At 36.0% G+C, this 15423-nt stretch overlaps 1 protein-coding gene across 5 annotated transcripts in view; it reads left to right on the forward strand.

Moving 5' to 3' along the window:
- Positions 1 to 15423, forward strand: part of GPC5 (glypican 5) — a 1343656-nt gene that overhangs the window by 258540 nt on the left and 1069693 nt on the right. For all 5 annotated transcript variants that reach the window (XR_005376464.1, XM_038569867.1, XM_038569868.1 and 2 more), the window contains exon 3: positions 11824 to 12518. Coding sequence is in view for 4 of the 5 variants with exons in the window: in XM_038569867.1 (XP_038425795.1) it covers positions 11824 to 12518 (695 nt within the window). In the remaining variant the exon portion in view is untranslated. The remainder of the gene's footprint in view (positions 1 to 11823; positions 12519 to 15423) is intronic.

Consider the following 15423-nt stretch of genomic DNA (forward strand, 5'->3'; position numbering starts at 1 on the left):
AGCTGTTTGGACTCCATACAACACATGTAGGGATTTCTTCTCATTTATTTTCTCTATGTTAATGATACCGGTTAGTTTCCTGAAAAAAGGGAATAATTATAATGGCTATTTTGATTATAATGTAATGGCCCAATGTACTAAAGTAACAGTAAAATATATATATATATATATATAATATAATATAAATATAAATATAAAATAAAAAAATATATAGTTTTGTTTTATTTTTGGATTAAATATATACCAAATGGCCCTTTTTAAAGCTTATTTTATATAGTCTTTTAGCCTTTTTAAAAAGCTCCCATATCCTAATAGTTCAGAACCTAGACTCTGGAGCCAGATAGCTTGGATTCAGATCCAGGCTCTGCCATTTTCTATGTAAATATAGAAAGTCTATTACTTGAGCAAACTTTAGGAAATCACTTACATTTTCAGTACCTAAGCTTGATTATCTTTAAAATGAGAATGTTAATAATAATTATTTATACTACATTATTATTATATTCAGTATATAATTATGTTCACCAGACTCACTACCTGCTAGTGTTCCATACTGTCATTTATCAGACTTCTGATATTTATTATAACTCTAGTTATTTATTATTTATTTAATTGTTATTATATTAAGATTACCTATACCATGGGTTGGGGAACCAAGTGAATTAATTTACCAAAAGAATTTTTTTTTTAGATAAGGAAGGGAGAGGGGCAGAGAGAGAATCTTAAGCATGCTCCACACCCAGCATGGAGCCCAACATGGAGCTCGATTTCACAACCCTGAGATCATGATCTGAGTGGAAATCAAGAGTCAGAGCTCAATTGACTGAGCCACCCAGTGCCCCACCAAAATAATTTAATAAAGTATCTAGCTTATGGCAAGTACATGGCAGAAGTGAAATTACTGGTTGTAGGATTCTTTAACGTATTTTGAGCACTTTCCACCTGCAGGCATTAGGACAGTATGTGCATGCACAAATTAATTTAATTATCACAACCACCATTAAAGAAAGTGTTCTACCTGTTTTGTGATGAGAATAAATGGAGTGTGGGCAAGTTAGAAAATTTATAGTTATTTCACTGGAGTGGATTTGAACCTAGGCCTATCAGAATGTAATTAAGGCTTCTGATGAGCCAACAGTTGGGTGGTTTAAAGATGAACAGGACATGATTCCCATCTCAGAGGACCTCTGATCCTATAGGAAAGGGAGGAGGTTACAGTCATTCTGAAAACATCTTTCCAGTGCAGGATGTAAACACAGGGGAAGAGATCACTAGGCATCATCGTGTACTTTATTTCATTTGAATTTCAGAGATATTCTGTCCCACTGTCAGAACTGACACTATGATACCTATTTTGTTAAAGATAAAATTGATGTTTAGGAAAGTTAAATGGCTCATATGATTGGTTTATGGAAGAGCCTGGACCAGAATCTTTGTCTCCTGAGTTTGCTAGTCAAGTGTAGACATTTGTTGTCTTTTATGATCAGTATGATAGTAGATTGAATACTGGCCTCTGGAGATAATAGGGACTGACTCCTGCATCTGTAAATCTGGGGGGGTGGGGGAAGGTATTTGCAGATGTGATTAAATTAAGGATCCTGAGATGGAGAGATTATCCTAGATTATTTGGCTGGACCCTAAAAGCTACCACATAAATCCTTAAAAGAGAGAGAAAGAGATTTGAGACACACACAGGAAAGACAATATGACTATGATGGGTTTACATACCCACAAGCCACAAAATGCCAACAGCCAGGAGAAGCTGGAAGAGGCAGAGAAGAGATTCTCTCCTAGAGTTTCTGGAGAGAGCCCAGGCTAGCCTATGGTGACTTCAGCCCGGTGGTTCTGACTTTTCCTTTTGACATCTAGAATGATGAGAGAATAAATTTCTATTGTTTTAAGCTTCCAATTTTGTGGTAATTCACTACAACCATAATAGGCAACTACTGCATGCATCTGTGGTTGGGGGAAATGTGTTCCTTTTTTTTAAAAATAAAAAATTTATTTTTTATTGGTGCTCGATTTGCCAACATACAGAATAACACCCAGTGCTCATCCCATCAAGTGCCCCCCTCAGTGCCTGCCACCCAGTCACCCCCACCCCCCCCGCCCTCCTCCCCTTCCACCACCCCTAGTTTGTTTCCCAGAGTTAGGAGTCCTTATGTTCTGTTTCCCTTTCTGATATTTCCTACCCATTTCTTCTCTTTTCCCTTCTATTCCCTTTCACTATTATTTATATTCCCCAAACGAATGAGAACATATAATGTTTGTCCTTCTCCGATTGACTCATTTCACTCAGCATAATACCTTCCAGTTCCATCCACGTTGAAGCAAATGGTGGGTATTTGTCATTTCTAATGGCTGAGTAATATTCCATTGTATACATAAACCACATCTTCTTTATCCATTCATCTTTCGATGGACACTGAGGCTCCTTCCACAGTTTGGCTATTGTGGACATTGCTGCTATAAACATCGGGGTGCAGGTTTCCCGGCATTTCATTGCATCTGCATCTTTGGGGTAAATCCCCAGCAGTGCAATTGCTGGATCGTAGGGCAGGTCTAATTTTAACTCTTTGAGAAACCTCCACACAGTTTTCCACATTGGCTGCACCATTTCCAGATTGGCTGCACCATTTCACATTCCCACCAGCAGTGTAAGAGGGTTCCCTTTTCTCCGCATCCTCTCCAACATTTGTGGTTTCCTGCCTTGTTAATTTTCCCCATTCTCACTGTGAGGTGTGAGGTGGTATCTCATTGTGGTTTTGATTTGTATTTCCCTGATGGCAAGTGATGCAGAGCATTTTCTCATGTGCGTGTTGGCCAGACACATAGATCAATGGAACAGAATAGAGAATCCAGAAGTGGACCCTCAACTTTATGGTCAACTAATACTCGATAAAGGAGGAAGGACTATCCACTGGAAGAAAGACAGTCTCTTCAATAAATGGTGCTGGGAAAATTGGACATCCACATGCAGAAGAATGAAACTAGACCACTCTCTTTCACCATACACAAAGATAAACTCAAAATGGATGAAAGATCTAAATGTGAGACAAGATTCCATCAAAATCCTAGAGGAGAACACAAGCAACGCCCTTTTTGAACTCGGCCACGGTAACTTCTTGCAAGATACATCCACGAAGGCAAAAGAAACAAAAGCAAAAATGAACTATTGGGACTTCATCAAGATAAGAAGCTTTTGCACAGCAAAGGATACAGTCAACAAAACTAAAAGACAACCTACAGAATGGGAGAAGATATTTGCAAATGACGTAACAGGGAAATGTGTTCCTTGATCCACATTGTTGTTTCTGTTTCCTTAAGAAAATCCCCTTAAACATGCCTGCTGGAAGACTCACCACACATTGGTACTTCAGACTGTCCTTCATCAGACTTCTGGCCATCTTCCTTTATCAACTCAAGATTTTGTTACCTGGATCACTCTCTTTCTCTTTACTTCTCTTGCTTCATCCTTGGCAATTTTACCATTCACTTGTCTAGCCACTATTTTTATATCTACATGTACCTTAGATAACATTCTTTTGCTTATTCAAGGGATTTTCTCCAACAGTTCCTGCTCAGTCAATATTTATTTGTTAGTCAAATTGCTCCTATCAGCATATGAACATCCAATAAATTCTCTTTCCTCATAAAACAAGGAGCAAGGATTTTTTAGACAGTTGTCTATATATTACCTCAATTCCTGTTATCTTTTGTGCTCACATTCTGCTGAGGTAGTTCTTGTCAAGGTCAGTAAGAGCTTCCCATGGTCAGTTGTTACCGATCATCTCAGTTGACCTCTTAATAGCATTTGATGTGATGGATTACTTCCTTCTACTTGAAACATCTTCCCTTGGTTTCTGGCACAGACCACTCTCCTGATTTCTTTTTTACTTCGCTGGCTTTTATTCTCTTTCTTCTTGCTGGCTGCGCTTCTTTTCCTTCATTTCTGCACTCTTCCCTATCTTCCTTCCAAGGTTATTTCATCCAGTTACATGATTTTACTCTCCTTGCCCATCAATCTCAGGTCTGCATCACTGGGCTCCACTTTCTTCCTGAGACAAATATTATTTTTTCTAACTCTGTACTTATAAACTTTATTTGAATTTCTAATTGGTATTTCAATCTTAGCATGTCCAAAATAGAACTTTGAGTTTCCAACTCACACCACACACAAACATGGTGCCTCCCTAGACTTGGCTATCTCAGTGAATTGGCACTACTGCATATCCAACTGTTGAGGCATAGACTTCAACTGTAGCCATCGTTTACCCATTTCCCCTGCATCTCCCTCCTACCACAGCAAGTCCTTTGGATACCATTTAATACATGTGCCCCAATGTGATTACTTTTTACAACTTACTCCATTACCACCACAGTCTAGCCCATAGCATCTGGCACCCATACTGTTACCATAGCTTATGAACTCAGCTCCTTGTTTTCTCTCTTGTTCCAACAGTCCATTTTCTACACAGCAGCATCATGATCTTTTGCTATACAAACCAGATCATGTTTCTCCATGTATAAAATTCCCCAGTAGCTTCTCATTCAACGTATAAAATACGAACTCCTACCCATGATTTGTGAGGCTGTTCTGATTTCTTTGGTCTTTCTCCCTTCCTCTCACTGTTCTTCAAAACATTGACTTTCCTCAGACTTTTTAGTCAGCAAGCTTCTTCACACCTCAGAACCTCACATTCCACTTCCTATGAACTGGCTAACCACACCCCATCTGATCATGGCTGGACTTTTTCATCATGGAGGTCCCTACTCAGCCTTGGTGGAGGCTTTCCTGCTCACATGATCTCAAGTGGTCCATACATAGAAAATCAACCTGCCATAACCAGTTTACCAAAATAATTTTTAATGTGTCAAAAAACCAAACATTATATATAGTTTGAATAGTTTGGGTACAGTTGGTAAATTCAGGAAGTTTGCTTTTGGGAATAGATTAGTCAGGGAGTTTACTTTTGATTGTATGATAATGAGTTGGTTGTGGACAACTTGACCTATAGCCCTCCAAAACAGTTCTCTTATCACTTTCTACCCTTTAATCTTTTCTTCTATAGTACTTACTTAATACAATAATGAATCATATTTATGTGTCTGCTATTATACTTTCCTATCCTTTAGATTCTAAGCCTCATGAGGGTAGAAACTTGTATGACTTGTTCAGCTTTAGCATTGAGATTCTACAGCAGGTGCTCAAAAATAATGATTTAATGAATGAATGCATTAATGAGTGACAAAAAACAACAGTTGGATTTGAATGCATTGAAGAAGGAATGGCCATTATGTCACTCTAAGCTGAAAATATAGAATATTCTTATTTTCTTTCTATCAAAAAGAGAAAATGAGATTATGAAGTAAAATGACATAAAGATTTTTGTTTACGTAAAGGAGACCAATGTGTTAGAGTATGAAATTAAGCAAAAAAACAAAACAAAACAAAATAACAAACAAACAAAAAAAACAGTAAAGGATACTGATTTTTAAAAAGTATATATAAAAATAGAAGATGATGTAAATAAGAGGGTCCCTGGGTGGCTCAGCAGTTTAGCGCCTGCCTTCGGCCCAGGGCGTGATCCTGGAGTCCCAGGATCGAGTCCCACATCAGGCTCCCTACATGGAGCCTGCTTCTCCCTCTGCTTGTGTCTCTGCCTCTCTCTCTCTCTCTCTCTCTCTGTGTGTCTCTCATGAATAAATAAAATAAAATCTTAAAAAAAAGATGATAAAAATCAATGAATGAAAACTTTTATATGGCAGTTTTGTATTTCTAGATTATATTTCTGAGCTTATTTATTTATTTTTAAATATTTAATTTATTAGAGAGAGGGAGAGAGAGAGAAGAGAGAGAGAGAGAGAGAGACACCGAGAGCACAAGCAGGACACAGGGAGAAGGAAAAAGAGAATCCTAAGCAGACTCTGTGCTGAGCATAGAGTCCAACATGGGGCTCAATCTCATGACTCTGAGGTCATGACCTGAGCTGAAATCAAGAGTCAGATGCTTAACTGACTGAACCACCCAGGTGCCCCTGTTTTGGGGTTTATTTTAAATATTTTTAGATTTGATTTAAAATCTTCATCCCACAATAACTTATGAAACAATCTACAGTGAATTGTTTGGCATGTATTTTATGTGTGCATAATTGAGTTTAAATCCTTGTTAAAATCATAAACTGATATTCAGAACATAAATGTTTATACAATGATATTAGTAATAAATGAGAAGCACCATGATAACTGAATTAGTGGGGAGGGAAATGAGGAAAGAGTAAAGATGAGAAAGCATTTTTCCATGTGGGCTTGTCCAAGGAAACCAGATTAATGACCAATATGTTAATTTTTGGTGATACAGATTAATATCCACTTACTATTTATTTGTGTAGATGACTAATTTCTGAAGAATAATATTATAAATCATACTGGATAACATTTAAAAATGTCATTAAATTAATATTCTAGGAAACTTTTATTACGCATTTTACTCTATGCAAATGTTGAGGAAATATGCAAATATCAAAAGGATGAATTCAGGATAAACACTTCCAGACTGGAGAAATTGATAACTGCTTCTTTTACTTAAATATGTATATCTTCAGAGTGGCTGTGTCTTCTGCTAATTAAAGGGATTATTAAATGTGACTTATTAAAATTATTGTAAGGCATTTTTGTTTAATAAGAGAGGCAGAAGGAATACAGTTTATTGTAATATGTATGTGATTAAAACTGATTGAGAAATTGCTCTTAAAGTGATCTCTACCTATCTACTCATGGATCAATAAATCAATACAGTGGAAAAAGTAGATTCTGACATAAAGTAGCTCTGAACTAGCAGGGTAGTATGAAATTATCTGTGGTAGTAACAAAATTTGTGACTTGAGAATTAAAATGCACAAATGTGTAAATTTTCCATGAAAAGTTTTCTTCAACTCAGGTATACATTGTAATATCATCTGATTATCCACAGTTGATATGATTGATAGGATTTAATCTTTCTTCATCTATTTATTGCTATTTTTGAGAATATCTGGGGTCTTAAATTTTAAGGCACTTTAAACTTTGTATCTTAAAATGTTCATATATCAAAAATAATAAAAATATGAAAAGGGTTGTAAAATGTCTGTTCATGTCATGCAGGGGAGGTTATTATAACAGTTATTTCATGATCATTATATTTTGAAATCCTCTTTATCTTTAAAGAAATAAAAGCCCTATAAATATTGTTTTTCCCATTGTAAAAAGCTACCTGCATAAAAGTCTTCACTGATTTTGCAGTTTGTCAAATTTGATTTTAAATCAACATCACCGTGTTTTATCTCCACCAATTGTATTTAAGTTTAAATCTTTGGTTTAAGTGTCAGTAATCATTTGTATGTACTATAAAATGTCTTTAAAGGGAATGTAGGCTGAAAAAAGTTGATTTAAGTTTCTAGTCATAGGTGTTTTGTTATTAAATTTTCACAGAATGTTAATGATGGAATTTGAAGTGGGTACAGATCAACTTTATGTATTCCAACTTCACTTTCTACTTAATGAGATGGTGTGTAACTTAATTCTCTCATAAAGCTGGGAGAAATTATGCTTTTATTCAATCAGTAATTAGACTGCAGTGTCTTATTCAACCTACCACTCTTAGACATTAAAAGGAAAGTTGGAAGATGTCTTGATCTGATAGCACTGGAAAGAAGAGGTTATTCTCAAAGGAAAACAAAAAAAAATTATTTTTTTCCTAGTCTGTTTCTTAAATTCCTTAAGCAAGCTTGCAAATGTTTATTTTCAATATATGTTATGATTTTTGGCACATCAACAGAACACTATTATTTGTATGGCTTAGGTGAAGGACTTTTATTTCTTACTAAGACTTTGTATGAAAGGAACTATATGGTTTCTCTTTAATAATGAAGTAGATAAGATAAATTATTTAGCACCTAAACTACCTTGGATTTATAAATACTGATTTTATATGTGGATTATTTTTTTGTACAACAGCAAAATGTTTTGTTTATTTGACAATTCTTTTGATAGGTTTAAATTTTTATCAAAATCACAATATTAATTCCATAAAATGAATACACTCAACTCTGGAAAACATAGTAGGAGAAAAAAGTGATGAATTTGCAAATTCAGAGTTAGTACAAACAACTAATTTTAGGAAATTCAACTTCTGATTTTACTTACTTTTCTTTAAAAAAAATTAACATAATCATACAGTGGATTGGCTTCTAGATTGTTCCATTTCTGATATGTGTTTATATTAACATTTTATTTTAGTATCGAAAATTCACAAAAGTATATTTATCTTTAATCATTAAAGATTCAATAGTATAGAGAACAATTACTTACAGTTTTCATTATTTACAGGATTTAAGAAATATTTAGGATCACAAACATACGCATTCAAAAATACCAACACATGTTTAGGTAATTTAATTAACTAGATGTGTCAATATTATATTTAACACAGATTGAAAGAAAAATCTTTATATTGCAATAAGTTATTAGCATAGAAAAACTACTGCAGAATAAGTCCATTTTAATAAGCCATTTTGTGTTTAGATATTTAGGAAATAGAATGTTGATATTTGAACAGATGTAATCTCTTAATTTAAAGTTCAGCAAAAACAATACATTTAGAAAACTAAAATTTTAATTTTTACATTAGAGACAAGTTTAAAAATGTTACTGTACTGGATTCCTAACATTTTATATATTTTGTAGTTATTTTGTTTAAAATATCAGAGGAAAGCTAGTCTGAAATAAAAATAAAAATTATAAAAAAAATATAAATAAATAAAAATTATAAGTATTAAATACCTTCTTTTCATTATTGCTTTCACAGAATAAACTAATTTGCAAAACTTATTTGTTATAGAAGCTGAAAAGATAAATTCCATATATTCCTGAATCATTTTAAGTTACAAATTACTGGGACTAGAATTTATAAAAAAACACAATTTTTCACTTTAAAAAATTTGCATGTTTGAACATCACTTAGAGTTGGCAGAAATCAGATGGAACATTTGTATTTCCTGGGGTAGCATTCAACCTTTATTGTCCTGAGAATAGTATGGTAGATATCAGTCACACAAATACATCTATGGCACACACCTTAGAAAAACTGGTGGAATGTGTGTAAGTGTGCCTGTGGTATTGGTATCTTTAAATCTATCCTTATTTTATCTTTAAAAAAATTGCAAGCATTATTCTTTCTTTAAGATTTTATTTATTTATTCATGACAGACATAGAGAGAGAGAGAGAGAGAGAGGCAGAGACACAGGCAGAGGGAGAAGCAGGCTCCACGCAAGGAGCCCGACACAGTACTCTATCCCGGGACTCCAGGATCGCGCCCTGGGCCAAAGGCAGGCGCCAAACCGCTGAGCCACCCAGGGATCCCCTGCAAGCATTATTCTTTAACAATTACTGGCAAATAATCTCATTTGCAATTTACATCATAATTCTTGGCCACATGCAATTTACTGAGGGACATGAGGCTATATTAATGAGAAAAATATCAGCTTAGCAGTTTTATTTTAGTTCCAACTACAGGTCTAATTCCCTTTTCACACTCACTCCTGCGGGTTTCTAAAAGCAGAGTGTAGTGGCTGAGATTGCAGCTGTAGGATCAGTCTGTATGGTGTAATGCTTGTTGAACTGCTCTATAAAAACAGAGAGAACATTCTATAGATTACTGCAAGTGCGATTTTCAAAAATTGGCTGGGTTTAAAGAATCATGGAGGTTGCTGGTTAAATGTAGATTCATGAACTAAAACAGACCTACTGAGTTGCAAACCCCAGTGCAGAGACCTGGAAGTCTGAATTTTCCTCACCCAGCCTGGGCGACCAGATGATCTCACTTGGCAGAGCAGCTAATCTCACCTGAACCCTTCACTCACTCACATTCTTATTGTGTGTACAGTGAATAGCTTATATTCTAGTGAGCATTGGAGATGCAGAGATAACAAGAGCCCTGCCTCCTTAATAAGCTAGAGTGTGTAGTATTCTATGTTGCAATAGAGTGGCAACCATCTTTAAAAGCTGTTGTCTTTGATGATAGGGTAGAAGCAATTCTTTACCTCATGCTGCTATAATGGAATAATACTATATATATATATACACACACACACATATATATGTATATGTATATACACACACACACACAAATTTTATTTCTTATATAAAGAACAAAAATTTATTTCTCATAGTTCTGGAGGCTAGAAAGTGCAAGATCATAGTGCTGGTGAGAGCCTACTTCCTGGTCCACAGATGGTCATCTCACTGTGTCCTCACATAGCAGAAAGGGCAAACAAAGGAGCTCTCCAGAGTCTCTTTTTTAGAGGCACTAATCCCATTCATGAGGGCTTCACCCTCAGGAACTAATGACCTCTTGAAGGCCTCACTTCCAAGTCCCATCATGTCGGAGTTTAGATTTGAACATAATTTTAGGGGGAAAACAAACATTTAGTCTAGAGCAGGCACCTTGATATATCACACTAAAGGTTGAAACCCAACATTATGGTCTCAGAACAGAATCAGAATACATGATACTGTATTTTATCTGTCCATGCTTTTCATAAAGGTGTTTTGTTTGGTTTTGTTTGTTGTTGTTCCTATTTATTTGTTTTTAGGACACTATGGCATATTCATGACATGGTTCCACTTTGTTAGTAGCTCTCCCTGAACTTCTGCCTTTCATTATTTCATTTTATTCTACTGTTGTTCCATCTCCTTTTATAATATATTCAGTGGTCTGATTACTGAATTATTATGTGGTCTCTTACAACCTAATTAAAAATAACTATGAGATCGGGGTTTTGGGAGATAATTTTATTGATGTATTTTACAGTTAATTATATATTGATAACAGTCCAGCATCATTATTTATTATAATTAGGCTAATTATAAAATGTAATTCCTAGAATATCCAAGGCGTTCAACTCCTGCATACAGCTATCATTTTGAAATATAACTTTTGCTTGCTGATTACTACAACCTTTCTTAATTGGTGGATAAATTATTCTTTGTTTTTTATATGGAGAAATTTATTTGGAAACATCAGTATCCATTACCTAAATGAGAAGATAAAATGTCCCACAGTAAAGCTTTTGGGTGATAAGATGATAAGAACAACAGAACATAGTTCAGAAGATGGTCACACAATTATTTTCATCAACTAATACAACTCATGACTTTTCTACTAAGCAAAGTTTTCCAGTTAAGAGATTATTTAACCCTGAAATATTTCACTGTATTTTTAATTTGAACATGGTAGGGGGTCTGATGCTTGTCAGGCTTCCCTTTAAGTATTTAGCTTCTTTTTGCAGTGACTAGCATATAATCTACTAATGTTCATTTGGAAATAAAGAATGGAAAAAGTACCAAAGTACAATTAGATGACTCAAGCATCTAATGTCAGTCTTTTATCAACAATGAACCCATGGTTGGCAATTATCTTCTCAATGACACTTTTCTGTCACTGTTGGGTCATGGTGGATTGTGGAATTAAATAAGTAGGGAGCTACCATATCCTAATTTCTTTTTTATTTCTATACCTTCTAAAGATGTTTGACTCTAAGAAATACATCTTACATAACGTGTGTGTGTGTGTGTGTGTGTGTGTGTGTGTGTGTGTAATGCCCATTGTTGACCAGCCATTATCCTTGGGAAGCTAAAGTGAGTTGACTAGGCTGAGCATTTCCCACATGGATCCATAGGTTGGATAGGATGCATTAAGCTCATTTACTGTCTGGTGCAGGGAGATGCACATTTTTAACATGAATACTAAGCCTTTTCATGTTTGACCTCTGCTTTTGTTACAGAAACGCTTGAAACTCTCATCAGACAGGCAGAGAATTACACCAGTATACTCTTCTGCAACACCTACAGGAACATGGCCCTAGAGGCTACAGCTTCAGTTCAGGAGTTGTTCACTGATGTGGGGCTCTATTTATTTGGCGCAGACATTAATCCTGACGAATTTGTAAACAGATTCTTTGACAGCCTTTTCCCTCTAGTCTACAATCACCTCATTAACCCTGGTGTGACTGACAGTTCCCTGGAATACTCGGAATGCATCCGGATGGCCCGCCGGGATGTTAGACCATTTGGTAATATTCCCAAAAGAGTAATGGGGCAGATGGGGAGATCGCTGCTGCCGAGCCGCACGTTTCTGCAGGCGCTGAATCTGGGCATTGAAGTCATTAATACCACAGACCATCTGCACTTCTCCAAAGAGTGCAGCAAAGCCCTCCTGAGGATGCAGTACTGCCCTCACTGCCAGGGCCTGATTCTCAGTAAGCCTTGCATGGGCTACTGCCTCAATGTCGTGAGAGGCTGCTTGGCACACACGGCAGAGCTGAATCCACACTGGCACGCATACATCCGGTCACTGGAGGAGCTATCAGATGCTATGCACGGAACGTATGACATTGAACATGTGCTCCTGAACTTCCATGTGCTTGTGAATGATGCTGTAATGCAGGCTCACCTGGATGGACAGAAGTTATCAGAACAGGTAAGCAGCCGCTCCACATTTCCCCCGACTGATTGCTTGAACTCAGGGATTAGCCACATACATAAAGTTCCATTGATTATAAGCACCTCATTATGTACTTTAAAATAATGGCAGCTTAACAAGTTAACAACACATCAGGATATAGTGGGAGAATGCATGAGTTGCCATGTTTGAGTCAAGATATATTTTCCACATCTTACAATGACAGTTTGGTTAGCTAACTTTCTACTTTCTCCTCCCTGTAGAAACCTTCTCATAGGGTTAGTTCAGTGGGGTAGAGAGGACTCAGGTTTAAAATTGGGACCAGCATGGATTTGAATCTGCTCTCTGCCAGTAATTCTCAGATGCCTTGGATTCTTTGAGTCTTTTTCCTTATTGATAAAAAGAGAATAGTAACATCTAACTTTTGGAGTATTCTTTTTTAGTAATGTGTAACTTTTGGAGTATCCTTTTTTTTAGGAAGATACACAATATGTATGCAAACTATCTAGTATGATGCCTGTTACTCAAAAAATGAGTAGTTATTGATAGCATTTCAAAGGTGTTCAGCATTGGAATGGAAAATGCCAATTATAAATTCATTAAATGAAGACTTGATAGCTTAATGTTCAAAGGTGTTTCTTCAGAGACTCTCAGAATCTGTCATAGTAATGGTGTAATGATTTTTCAAAATGTGGTATATGCAACATCGTGGTGTTTTATTCCAAAAAGACTTTAGGAATTTTTTGAGACAAAATCATTAAGTAAAAGGGCACAAGAGTTCTCTATTTCTCCCATCTTCTGTAGAGTCATTTTCTTACTTATTCACAGGCTCCTGAGTAACATTCTCATATTCCATACAGTGAAGTAGTAGATGTTGCTGATGTTTACCCTAAATTATTTCTCCTGAAACAAAATTATATTCATTGGTGCTGAGAGAAAACATCTCCCCACGCACTCTCGGTGTGAATTTACTGAATTAATAAACATCCTAATCATTAGCCTTATAGTCTTAATTAATTTCTGGTAGATCCAATATCTACCAGATACCAATATCTACCATAAATATTTATGTCCAATCATCTCCTCCTTTTTCTTCCAAACTTCCAGAGTCTTTGCAGGGCCTGTGTGAGCCTATAAGTTACCCTTATGCAGATTAGACATGGTGCCCTCTTTAGGTGGATGCCTCACCATTGTATGGCTTGGTGGGTAGAGAGTGAGCTGTATTTCAACTCCTGCTTCCCAATTTATTCAGCTGGATGTCCTTATACAGTGAACAAGATTCCCAACCATATGCAATTGTCTGGATCTTTTTGCAATTTTGTTCCTTTCTGGAGATCGGATAAGCACCAGAACTTTGGAGAGGAATATAATGAGCCAGCTCAAAATGGGGTATAAAAGACATTTAAGGTTTCAAAATGTCTTAGGAGAAATGAACACTAAGATCCAGGAAACAACTATTAGTATTATTATATTGAGTGTCTATTTCAGAAGGCAAAACAGGCACAGGAGCTCTGAAACCAAGTCCAGATTTGATTATTAATTTGGGGTATGGCTTGTAACCTCCACAGGTTATATATTCCATATTCTATATTCTATATATTAGAGTTTTCTAATATATATAAGTAAATAGGTTTTTAAGATTCATTTTATTATGTATTTTGGAGAACTGGAGGGCCTTTTTGTATCTTTAAAATCTATCAAGTAGAAAATTATCTATTATTCCTATTACAAACACTAAACTAACACAGATTCATACTTAGATAAACATGTTTTCAAATCCTGAGTTTGCTAGTCATTTGTCATGTGGCCAGGGCAGCTATAAAAACCCTTCGATTCTGGGATCCCTGGGTGGCGCAGCGGTTTGGCGCCTGCCTTTGGCCCAGGGTGCGATCCTGGAGACCCGGGATCGAATCCCACGTCGGGCTCCCGGTGCATGGAGCCTGCTTCTCCCTCTGCCTGTGTCTCTGCCTCTCTCTCTCTCTCTCTCTGTGACTATCCTAAATAAATAAATAAAAATATTAAAAAAAAAAAACCTTCGATTCTGTTTTGTCTTACGTAGATAAGGTAGAAATGGTTCATGTGGGAGAATGTCCATAAGGCTCTGACATTCATAGACACTAGTACTGGAAAGCTTGCTTTTTTACTTTACCAATCTTAAGGCCAGGAATAGGGGAACCTGCTTCAGGGAAGCAGGTTACTTAGTATCTCAAAGGATTAGAATCATCATCATACTCATGTCTTATAAATAAGATTTATTTATTTATTTATTTTAGACAGAGAGAGCAGGTGAGCAGAGAGAGGGGCAGAAGGAAAGAGAATCTCAAGCAGACTCCCTGCTGAGTGTGGAGCCTGATGTAGGGTTCAATCTCACAATCCAAGATCATGACCTGAGCCCAAACCAAGAGTTGGATTCTTAACTGACTGAGCCACCCAAATGCCACTGTAAATAAGTTTTAAACAAAACTTTTGTCATATGCAACTCTGTAATGATTTTATAAAGGATGTTATTTTCTTTGAGGCAAATTGTTTGATTTGATATAATCAATAGTCTTTTGAATATCTTGAGAAACATCAGTCATTACTAATAAGCTGTAGATTCTTTTCTAAATAAAACAACTGAGATTCTCTTTTAAGCTGATGGCAACAAAATAAGGAGATACTGACTTAAAATTCCTTGAACACTGACTCATTAATATTTATTTCTGCCAACTTCAAAGTGATTTATAAGCTGTTTATCAAGCTTCGATAACCAGTTCACACATCAATGAATTTCACAAATTCAAAATAAATTACTGGGGAGCCAGCAAATAATGACTTTTTCACATTCCCAAAGCAATCTCTGAGATCTAGGACTTCCAAGTCTAGTCCTTAGTAAATACATATTTTCACTTTAAGAAATCCATAGAGGTATCTGCTGTATCAT

The sequence above is a fragment of the Canis lupus genome, chromosome 22, assembly GCF_011100685.1.
Source record: "Canis lupus familiaris isolate Mischka breed German Shepherd chromosome 22, alternate assembly UU_Cfam_GSD_1.0, whole genome shotgun sequence".
In the NCBI taxonomy this organism is placed as follows: Eukaryota; Metazoa; Chordata; class Mammalia; order Carnivora; family Canidae; genus Canis; species Canis lupus.